At 41.5% G+C, this 11769-nt stretch overlaps 1 protein-coding gene across 2 annotated transcripts; it reads left to right on the top strand.

The window, feature by feature from the left end:
* Nucleotides 1-7440, top strand: SELE (selectin E). Of its 2 annotated transcripts, none has more exons than XM_065875429.1 (10): nt 1-78; nt 654-1040; nt 1815-1922; nt 3549-3734; nt 3844-4032; nt 5217-5405; nt 5617-5793; nt 6381-6491; nt 7250-7271; nt 7377-7440. In XM_065875429.1, exons 1-10 carry the CDS (start codon nt 42-44, stop codon nt 7432-7434), a joined length of 1464 nt encoding a protein of 487 aa, XP_065731501.1. In that variant the 5' UTR covers nt 1-41; the 3' UTR covers nt 7435-7440. The 2 variants fall into 2 exon arrangements, with proteins under 2 accessions (XP_065731501.1, XP_065731507.1); XM_065875435.1 differs by lacking the exon at nt 5217-5405 and adding an exon at nt 2565-2750 and having other exon boundaries at nt 8-78; nt 7377-7434.
* The last annotated feature ends 4329 nt before the right edge of the window (nt 7441-11769 follow it).

The following is an 11769-nucleotide window of genomic DNA, read 5'->3' as shown; positions in this document are numbered from 1 at the left end:
ATTTCAAGTCTAATCTTGGGATCAAAAGAAGTCTTGAAGTCATGATGGCTTCACAGTTTCTCTCTGCTCTCACTTTCGGTAAGTCAATGCCCGTAGTTAGAAAAGGGTTTCTTATCCTTGGCACTACTGACATTTTGGACCAGATAAGTCTTCCTTGTGGGGGCTGTCCTGTGCATTGTAGGTTGTTTAGCACCATTCCTTGCCTCCCCTCACAGTGTGTTGTGCCCTGGGCTAGGAGCAATTTACCTCATTGTGTCTCAGCTTCCTTACATATAAAGAGTTGATCATAAATAACCTATTTCCCGGAGGCATTTTGAGGATTCAGTATTGTGGTTCAGGTAAAGTTCCTCCGACAGTACATATTTAGTGCCCCAAAAAGCTTAGTTATTCTGATTATTATTCTACTGTTACGTAGGTATATTGGGTAGGTTATGGTGGGTGAAGCACCAAGTGGAAGGGCAACCACAAAAGAGATACACAGTAAATGGTAGTTTCTCCATTCGTACCCATTCTTACTTTGGAAAAGGTGAAAAAAGGTTGAGTCAACCCAAAGGCCACTAGATGCCAAAAAAAAGACAACAAAAGGTCCAGTTAACAGAGTCAAACCATAGCAGGCCTAAACTTTCCCATTCCTTTCACATTTTCCCCCTTAGTGCTTCTCCTGTTTAAAGAAAGTGGAGCCTGGTCTTACAACGCCTCCACGGAACCCATGACGTTTGATGAGGCCAGTGCTTATTGCCAGCAAAGGTACACACATCTGGTTGCAATTCAAAACCAGGAAGAGATTAAACACCTGAACTCCGCATTCAGCTATTCACCAAGTTATTACTGGATCGGAATCAGAAAGGTTAACGATACATGGACCTGGATAGGGACCCAGAAGCCTTTGACTGAAGAGGCCACAAACTGGGCTCCAGGTGAACCAAACAATAAGCAAAGCAAGGAGGATTGTGTAGAGATCTACATCAAGAGAGAAAAGGACTCGGGCAAGTGGAACGATGAGAGATGCAGCAAAAAGAAGCTAGCCTTGTGCTACACAGGTAGGGAGTTTGTGGCAGCAGTGGGAGGGAGATTCAGTGTGTGAGCATCTTGACAGATTGTGGACCGTATGCAAAAACTGGTCTCTATTGTGGGGATTTTATGTTCTAAAAGATACGGTTTTAAAACATTCTGTTTGATGTTTTAAAACAGGACGTGTTTTTGCTTCTTTGTGTGAATGTAGACAAGAATGTATGTATTTATGTATACATATATATAGGTCTATTACTTATATACAGTGTGTGTACAAACACATGATACATTTTTAGCTACCTGTTGTTTATGTGCCGTAGGGGAACTCTCTTTAGAGTTTGTGATAAAGGGAATTTTCTATTTGGGGAGCCAGTTACAGCTATACCCCTGACATTAACATCAAAGTTTAAAATGGTTGAGCCTAGGGCTTCCCTGGTGGCGCAGTGGTTGGGAGTCCGCCTGCCGGTGCAAGGGACATGGGTTTGTGCCCCGGTCCGGGAGGATCTCACATGCCGTGGAGCGGCTGGGCCTGTGAGCTGTAGCCGCTGAGCCTGCGCGTCCGGAGCCTGTGCTCTGCAACGGGAGAGGCCACAACAGTGAGAGGCCCACGTAGCACAAAAAAAAAAAAAATAAAAGGTTGAGCCTAAAACTCAGCTTTGGCATTTCATCAAGTACTTCTGTTAAAATCTCTGGCACTCTGTATCATTGGTGACATCCCCGTTACACACTATTGACCCTGAATTCCTAAAGAAACTCATTTGAAGCCCAATAACAATCGTCATCACAGACTGTCTTTTCCACAGCTGCCTGTACCCCGACATCCTGCAGCGGCCACGGTGACTGTAGAGAGACCATCAACAGCTACACTTGCCAGTGCCACCCCGGCTTCAAGGGACTCAAGTGTGAGCAAGGTAAGGCTTGGTCTCACCTTTTCCTTTGCTAGAGATGGTAGGAGGATTTTGTGTCCAAGCTGGCTTCGGAGTCAGGTCTGCATGCCTTCCCTTCCCTGGGGCATATGGTTTCAGAAGGTGGTTAAGAGCTGAGGCTATGAAGTCAGACCCTCCTGGCTTTGAATCCCAGATTCACCACTTATTAATTACAGCACCTTGACAACATAGTTAAACGCTCTGAGTCCCAGTTTTCTCATTGTAAAATGAGGATAATATAGTACCAACTTCACAGGCTTATGGTTTGGATGATGTGAACAAATGCAGACACAACATTTTCATAGTGCCTGCTATTCAATAAACAGTAGTGGGCTTCCCTGGTGGTGCAGTGGTTGAGAGTCCACCTGCCAATGCAGGGGACATGGGTTCGTGCCCCTGTCCGGGAGGATCCCACATGCCATGGAGCGGCTGGGCCCGTGAGCCATGGCCGCTGAGCCTGCGCCTCCGGAGCCTGTGCTCTGCAACAGGAGAGGCCACAGCAGTGAGAGGCCCGCGTACCGCACAAAAAAAAAAAAAAAGGTCAATAAACAGTAGTTATAGTTTCCAGGGTTCTTCCCACCTGATAAGGTGAGAGAGGAGAAGAATTGATTTGGTTTCCCTTTTCAGTTGTGACCTGTCAGGCACAGGAAGCCCCTGAGCATGGAAGCCTGGTTTGCAAAGACCCTTTGGGGAAATTCAGCTACAATTCTTCCTGCTCTGTCAGCTGTGGGGAGGGCTATCTCCCAAGCAGCCCGGAGGCCACACAGTGCACTTCCTCCGGAGAATGGAGTGTTCCTCTTCCAGCCTGCAATTGTAAGTCTCTCTCAGAAGGCACAGAACATTCTCTAACTCATCCCTCATTGCCTTACTTTTTATCCAGTTTATACCATTTTCAGCACGTCAGGGACAGTTCTTTTAAACTTGTCCTAATTAAACAAGTTCTAATTAAACTTGTTCTCTTGGCCAATATATATGGCCAGTATGGTACCAGCTGGCTTTGAGAGAGGTTTTGATCCTATGTTTGACATAAGTGTTTCTGAGGTTCTGGTGATTTGTAAGAAAACACATAAAACAGTGGAACCATACTCTTAACATCTTAATGACTTTCCCCTTTCTCTGTTGAACCTCACCCATGCAACTGGACCAATTTAAAAGCATGAAAATCAAGCAGCCTCAATATACCCTTTTCTCTCTGTCTTATCTTTCTAGGCCAAAGACAAAAAAATTCTTTCCTCCAGGTCATGCTGGGTTAAAATAAATGAATGTTCTGTGTACGTCGGGATTGTTTCTTTTTTTAATCACTAGTCATAAATCCTGATCTAGAATATGTTATTTTTCTTTGTTTTTATGTAAAATAGATCAGAGACCTGATGAGAGATCTGATAAAATAGATCAGAAACCACTTAGCATAGTCAGAGTCAATCAGAGAAGATGAAAATATCAAGAAAAAAGCATAAAAACTTTATTGGGTGTACGCATGTCCCCAAGGATGAACGCAGGGCTTTGGGAATCTACCCTCTGATCTATCTTACTGTATTATAAATTCCAGTTCAATAAGAAGTGAATATGTCACTCTTCTGCAAAGTTCATGGTGTTCTTTCAAATCCCCAGTGGCTAAGTGTGATGCTTTGTCAAATCCTGTCAATGGAGTTGTGAAATGTTTCCAAAGCCACGGAAGCTTCCTGTGGAACACCACCTGTGAATTTGAGTGTAATGAAGGATATGAACTCACTGGGCCCCAGCACCTGCAGTGTATCTCCTCTGGGATTTGGGACCACAAGCAACCAACATGTAAAGGTACAGTGGTTCTACATCAGGGTTTATATTGTAAACATTCTTTTTTCTCAACCTATACTCCAAATGGGTAAGCCAGACCTGCTAATGTAAATTGGGACATGTGTTACAGCTGTGATGTGTGATGCCGTCAGCCATCCTCAGAATGGCACAGTGAGCTGTAGCCACTCCCCTGCTGGAGAGTTCACCTGTAAGTCATCCTGCCACTTCACCTGTGCAGAAGGCTTCGTGTTGCAGGGGCCAGCCCAGGTTGAATGCACTACCCAGGGGCAATGGACACAGCAGGTCCCAGTTTGTGAAGGTAAGCCTGAGAGTCTTCTTTACACTCTCCCTCTCTCAAAGAGCAGCAGTCTTCAAATGTGAAGCACTGAAAATGAAACCTGATGCCTACTTTAACTATAGTAATCAGATCTGATGGGCAACGTTCATCTTATATTTTTGAGATGCATATAAAAGAACTGTCCAGGGAAAGGATTGTATGTAGTAAGAGTGGATGCTTTGCTGGTTTCTTAACGGTACTGCACTAATATAACTTTATAGACATTGGCACGGAGTAAGCAGAAATCTTAATCTGAAGGGAAATCACATTAGAAAATGTACAAATTAGGATTATGAGAACATGACTCGATTCCAAAGTACTTGTCATACCTTTCTTCTGAAATTGCTCATAACTAGCAGTGATGAAAATGTTACAAGTGTGGTGGCAGATATAGAGACACCCTTAATATATACATAAGCGCTAAAATTTAGTTTAATTTAATTTAATAAAGCAAGATCAAGAACATTGAAAGCAAGCAGTTTTCACTATCAGGAACTGGCATTTTTGTAGCCAAATACAGCACAGAATGATTTACAGTGGCAAAAAGACACAAGACAAAAACCAAACTGCAAAGCAGACAAATTTTATGTGGCTGCCTTCTTATCCTCCTTTCTTTTTGGCCTCATCTGTCAGCATCCGGGACCCATAAGTTGCTCCCTGACTACATAAAATCTTTCTCCTAACCCTGACTTCTTTCACATATCAGAACAGAGCTCAGGAACCACTGGTCCTGTTAAAGGCTGTCCTTTAATTAGTACCCCTGTCAGTGAAGGGACTGGAATTCAAAGAAAACACAGCCATCTTCCCACTTGTCCAGGGACTAATGAAGAGTCTTGAATTCTCTGAGTGTTCCTTTGTCCAAAGTGATCTGGGTTCAGTCGTCAAATGCCAAGTACTATCCAGTTCCACTACATTATTCTCTGACCATAATTTTGGTAGCTCTGCTTTCCCGTGAAAGCTTTGTCCAGCCCAGAGAGAGGCTACATGACTTGTCTTCTGAAAGACAACTAGTCTAACGTTTCTAGTACTTCTGAAAATTTCCAAAGTGGGTCCATGGGTGAGTTTTCCTGTGAGCACTGTTGAAGAGCTAGGGACTTGGTTACCTTGGGAAACCTGTTGCTGCCCGATAAAAACAAACTTCTAATGTACTCACTCATGTCTTCCAGCTGTGAAATGTGATGCTATCCCTCAGCCCAGAAGTGGTTCAGTGAACTGTACCCATTCCCCCACTGGAGAGTTTACCTACAAGTCCTCCTGTGCCGTCAGCTGTGAGGAAGGCTTTGAATTGCGTGGATCGGCTCAACTTGAGTGCACATCTCAGGGACAGTGGACACAGGAGGTCCCCTCCTGCCAAGGTAGGACTGAATTCAATCTTTAAAGGAGTATAGGTCAAGTACTTTAAAACGTTTCTGAACCTAGATTGCCCCAAGGGACTTGATCCTAATTTCCTACGTGCTGAAAACTAAGTAGTGCTTATAAGTTACACTTATTGGTGACTTTTCTGCCAGTTTAAAAATTTTTCCAGTAGATTTTTCTTAACCTCTACCCATGTCCTATCATTTACAGTGGTACAATGTTCAAGTTTGGAGGTTCCCGGAAAGATCGACATAAACTGCAGTGGGGAGCCTGTGTTTGGCACCAAGTGTACATTTGCATGCCCTGAAGGGTGGACGCTCAATGGCTCTGCGGCTCTGACATGTGGTGCCACAGGACACTGGTCTGGGATGCTGCCTACCTGTGAAGGTGAAGCATTGATTGATGGTGGTTGTCTGGGGGACAAGAGAGAAGAAAGGGAGCTAAGAAAGGAAGCTATCTGGCTACAGTAATGAACTACCCAGTATTTCCAAACCAGAAAGGTTACCCAGGTTAACATTAATGGATGGACATTTCATTTTATGGGGATAAAGAGAAAACAGAAGAAGTGACATGTCAATGGAATTTTGATAAAAGGAGAGCTAGTGGGAAAAGTTGGGGGGTGGGAAGGGAAATGAGAGAGAGAGTGAGAAAAAGACAGAGAGAGAGAGAGAGAGAGAGAGAGAGAGAGAGAGAGAGAGAGAGAGGAGAGAGAGAGAGGTTAACCAAGGTGTGCTGTGAAAGCTTGGTAGGTTAGAGCTCTGCCTAGCCAGGCTGGGAGATAAGCTCGCAAAAGGTGGTTTGGGGCTGATCTCTAAGGCCTTTAGTACCATGTCTCTGCCTCATGTATTGAACTAGATGACTCTTCTGCTTTGTACACTGTAATCAGTGCACAAAGAAAAGGGCAAATGGACAGAACAGAAAGACTTTGAATTTAATTCCTTCTCATGACAGTTTACCCCCCTCTGTTTCCTTAGCTCCTTCTAAGTCCCAAACTCCCTTGGCAGTTGGACTTTCTGCTGCTGGGGTCTCCCTCATGACATTAGCATCATTTCTCCTCTGGCTTCTGAAACGCCTTCAGAAGAAAGGTAAGGGCATTTATGAATGTACTCCAAAAAGGTTTTTTGAAAAAAATTATTTTCTCATTGATGAGTCATGTTATCTCTCACAGATTTAAAAAGTAATTAGAATCTAGTCACTAGTCATTAAACACTAATAAACTGCAGGGTAATTAAGCAGAAGTCTTAGGGAAAGAGTTTCAGGAAATACAAATGTTAGTGTGCTAACATGGTACAGCTCCAGGGGATGCTATTCACATTGAATGCTGTGGTCTCCCTGGGAGTTGCTGCAATGAGGCTGCCATAATTAGCAGTCCTGGGAAAAATCAATAAAATGTTTCCAAAAATTTTATTTGGAATACAGGCTTAAATATGGGAGTATCTCAGGGGATATGCAAACACATCTAGCCACACTCCTGGTTTGTTTGCCCTACAGAGTCTTTAACATTTTTTGAATTAAGTTCTGACATTTACAGAATAGGAAATTTCACATCTAATCCAGATCTGAGATTTCTCATGGCAAGTTGGAAGACAGCAGAACCTGGCAAGCAGAGCATGTTGCTATCCGCTTGCATTAGGAAGCTGCTGTGTCCTTTGCATGAGTGTGCACTTTGCATCCCCTGCCCTGCCCCCGTGTTGCCACCAAGCTGTGTCTGGGCTCTGATAATTACAGGGGCCGTGTAGGTACTGAGTTTGCAACCCCTGATGAAAAGAGTCATATTGTTTCAGGATTTAATGTATCCTTAAAAGTCATTTAGTCTAAATGAATGGTTTTCTTTCTCTTGCAGCAAAAAAATTTGTTCCTGCCAGGTAAGCTGCTCTCTTGTATAAAGCATGCCATTGAACATTTTACACATTTTTCTCTCTTCATGCTGGAAACCAGTGCTTTACTTAGTGTTCTCATGTATTCCACAGCAGCTGCCAAAGCCTTCAATCAGATGGATCCTACCAAACGATTTCCGAGTTAATTTAAGTCCAAAGGAATCAGGTAAGACTTGAAAATCACATATGGTTTTGAAAGAAGATATCTTCTCTACATGTTCTGTTGCTCCTGGAACCTTCTGAACCTGCAGTGTCTAGGGAGGAAATCACCACCTTCATGTTATTTTAGGGAAAGTTGTTTCATGTTTTTGTCGGAGGAGAGGAAAGGAACAAGGATCTGGCCTTTATGGAGTCATTTCATTTATGAACATGAATAATAATAATAGCTAACCTTATATGGCACTTACTATGTTCTAGGAACCGTTCTAAGCTAGGAATTATATGAGATAAGGGCTATTGTATTTATTATTATATAGATGAAGAAAATGAGGCACAGAGAACTTAATGCCTAAAATCTCAAAACTAGTAAGTGGTATAGCCAGGATTCACACCCAGGCAGTCTGGCTCTAAAATCTGTGTTCTTAACCACCCTGCTCTGCTTTGTGATCATTTGGAAGGCTCAGGTCCCCTCTGAATAGATTTTTTTAAATTAATAGACATTTTTGTGTGTGCTGTTTCAGGTTCACAGGAAATTCAGTAGAAAGTAGAGTTCCAGCATAGCCCCTCGTGCCCTCCAATTTCCTCTATTATTTTTTAAAAATTTATTTATTTATTTTATTTTCGGCTGTGTTGGGTCTTCATTGCTGCCCGCGGGCTTTCTCTAGTTGCGGCGAGTGGGGACTCCCCTTGTTGCGGTGCGCGGGCTTCTCACTGCGGTGGCTTCTCTTGTTGCGGGGCACGGGCTCTAGGCGCTCGGGCTTTGGTAGTTGTGGCACACGGGCTCAGTACTTGTGGCTCGTGGGCTCTAGAGCGCAGGCTCAGTAGTTGTGGTGCACGGGCTTAGTTGCTCCATGGCATGTGGGATCTTCCCGGACCAGGGCTCGAACCCGTGTCCCCTGCGTTGGCAGGTGGATTCTCAACCACTGTGCCACCAGGGAAGCCCTCCTCTATTATTAACGTCTTACATTTGTATGGTATTTTGTTACAATTGATGGGCCAGTATTGATACATTATTATTAACTAAATCCCACAGTTTACAGTAGGGTTCACTCCTGGTTTTGTATATTCCATGGGTTTTGACAAATGTATAATGACATGTATCTGCCATTAGAGTATCATACAGAATAGTTTCAATATCCCAGCTATAGAGGATTTTGCGGTTTGTATTTGGACTAGCCTTGTGAGAGTGCACACAGTTGTCTGTGCTAGAAGGGGAATTTTGTCGCTGCTGTTAGTATGCAAAATATTAAATGTCCTGCCCGCATGCACTCTTATCATTGCAGGAGCACAGGTACATTAGGGAACTAGAACGATACCCTGAAGACGGCAGAGACAGAGGTCTGCTTGGGCCTCTGGCCCTACTCACCTACTACACCCGCTGGTTGCCTTTATAGCTGGGACTATGGTACCTATAAGGACTTCAACGGACTAAAATCCAGTGGGCAAGTCCAGCCTGCCACCAAAAAGACTCAGTTTTCTCCTTTCCAGTGCTGGCTACTGGAAGGAAAGAATATTCGCTTCCATGCAAGAGTGAAGAGACTAAGGCTCTGGAATCTCAGAATTCCTTCTCTAACTCACCCTTCACTCACTGTAAAATCTTGTGGTGCAACACACTATTTTGTGGCGCTGTTTCTTTCTTTTGTCCCTCACAGTGTTTCAACTGCTGCTTATGTAGTTGCTGTCATTGGGATGAATAATACGTGTCAAGAGTTTAGAGGAAACAAACTGGTCAAAGATAATCTATTAACAGACCTGGAAAAAAAAATGACAAATTTTTAATGCCATGGGGTGACGACATGGGAAAGGTTGTTAATGGTGGAAATTCTATTTAGCACTCTGTGGGAGTGCAAACATTGTCTCAATCACTTTTATCCCTGTGGGATTCAGTGCTTTTTAAAGTATATTTTAGAGGCTGTGTGTTCTTTTTACTTGCATGGACTATAGTATAAAGTCCATAAGTCTTAATTCAGTTCAAGTGTGGTAGGGACTTTAAAATATGTAAATATTAGGACTATATTAATTCAGTACAAGTGTGGTAGGGACTTTAAAATATGTAAATATTAGGACTATATTAATTCAGTACAAGTGTGGTAGGGACTTTAAAATATGTAAATATTAGTCCTATAATAATTAGGACTATAAATATTAGGACTATAATAAAAGTTGCTTATCCCAGATCTTTATTAACAAATTCTAAAGTTTCATCTGTAGTAAATGTATTTCAAAAAGGGCAAATACTGTGCCCTAGCAATGCATAAACCAGTATAAAGTTCTGAATGTTTGACTACAGTTTCTTTAAACACAATGAGTAGTCTCAGGAGAGCAAAATCCGCATGGCACACACTTGTACACTGTCAGGTATTTTTTCATAGCTATATGGTTTCTATGATGAAAAACTTCCATGAGGTTAAATGTTCTGATTTGATAAAAGCATAAATGCAAACAAAGGTACAGTTTTATGAATGTCTTTCTTTAAAAAAAACATATAGATATATATGTGTTTTGCATTACTACAAAGATGTTTGTCAGATGTGATGTGTCAACATACAATTCTTGTATATTACATAAGATTTTAAATCCATGCTAGAAACATACCATGTAATGGATCTGTCCAGTGGATTTTTTTTAAAGTCAAGATGTCTAATAAGTATTCCCTAATTGTCTTATTCTGTCCGTTCGGGTGTTCTTAAAGAGAGAAAAGCCTGAATGAGCAAGTATTTGTATTTATTTATAAGAGAGTTTAAAATTCCTAAGGAATCCCTAGTCATTGATTGATCACTGGCCATAAGAGATACTGGGCCAGTAATTGGCAAAGCTGCTCCAACCTTGCAGGATAGTATGAGAATCAAAATTCTCCCACCCTTTCATTAACTTAGGATGTGTTGAAAAAGCAAAATTTCAGAGAAGTGCTGGCTGCACACTGGCAAAGACAAAACCGAAAGGAAACAGAGAGATATGATAAGGATCAGAACAGCAGAGGTTTTTAAGGGGCAAAAGAACTCTGGGAAATAAAGGAGAGAGAGAAAAAAAAACAAGTATTATGAGCAGGATACATATGGAATGAATCACTGTTTTCTTTGAAATTGTTCAAATGTTGTAAATATTTGTATATACTGCATTGGAAATAGCTGTGTGAAATATAAATGTGGTCTGTGTTTGGGTTTTATAAAGTATTTAAAATTATGATTTAAAATGTTTTAAGTATGTATTTATTTAAGCTTATGTCATACCTATTGTATTTGACATGGCATTATGAAGTTTTATAATAAACATGTTTATATTTAGCCCTGTGTACAGGCTCTTTCTTAAAAATTCGGTTTTACTTAGATAAAAGATACCATAAAATTCACCCTTTGTAAGTGTACAATCCAACAGCTTTTGGTATATTTACAAGATCCTGTGACCATCACTGCTATCTAACTCTGGAACACTTCTATCTCCCCCAAAAGAGACCCAGGATCCATTAGAAGTCACTCTCCATCTTCCCCAGCCACTGGTAACTACTAATCTACTTTTTGCCTCTATACATTTACCTACTGTGGACATTTCATACAAATAGAATCATACAGTACGTGGCCTGTTGTGTCTAGCTTCTTTCATTTAACATAATGTTTTCAAGGTTCAGCCATTTTGTATCATGTATCAGTACTCCATTCCTTTTTATAAACTGAATAATACTCTATTGTATGAACATGCCACATTTTCTTTTTCCATTCATCAACTGATGGACATTTGGATTGTTTCTGCTTTTTGGCTATTGTGAATAATGCTGCTATGAACATTCATGCACAAGTTTTTGAGTAGGCTTATGTTTTCAGTTCTCTTGGACATATACCCAGAAATGGAATTGTTGGGTCCTATGGTAACTTCACGTTTTACTTTTTGAGGAACTGCCAAGTTGTTTCCCAGAAGGGTAGCACCATTTCACAACCCCACCAGCAATGTATGAAAGTTCCTATTTCTCCATATTCTGTTCAATACTTGTTACTGTCTGTCATTTTGATTATCACCACCCTAATGGGTATGAAGTAGTATACATACGGGCTTTTGCATCAGTACTCCACAGTTGTCTGAAAAAGTATTAATAATCTGAAAACAGTCATTAATCTCAATGAAACAAAGACTCCTGGTGTCTTTGCATCACGCCAGTCTCAATTCTAGGCTGCTCAAGTCAACCAATTCATCTTGATTTATTCTGTAGACTCAGTTATTCTCCAGGATTAGAGCCACGGCTTTTTTATTCCCACCCAAAATATGTGTCTTCTCTTTTCTAGAATAGTGTCAGTGTACAAAGCCTGGTGTGTACCAAACTAAAAACCACCTCGAC

The sequence above is a fragment of the Phocoena phocoena genome, chromosome 1 (genome assembly GCF_963924675.1).
Source record: "Phocoena phocoena chromosome 1, mPhoPho1.1, whole genome shotgun sequence".
Taxonomy (NCBI): domain Eukaryota; kingdom Metazoa; phylum Chordata; class Mammalia; order Artiodactyla; family Phocoenidae; genus Phocoena; species Phocoena phocoena.
This window is presented reverse-complemented; position numbering and strand designations above follow the sequence as displayed.

Coding starts and splice junctions, on each gene's coding strand:
- SELE (XM_065875429.1), top strand. CDS start 42: ATGATGGCTTCACAGTTTCTCTCTGCTCTCACTTTCG. Junction 5,406..5,616: donor GGAGGTCCCCTCCTGCCAAG/GTAGGACTGAAT, acceptor TATCATTTACAG/TGGTACAATGTTCAAGTTTG. Junction 6,492..7,249: donor GAAACGCCTTCAGAAGAAAG/GTAAGGGCATTT, acceptor TTTCTCTTGCAG/CAAAAAAATTTGTTCCTGCC.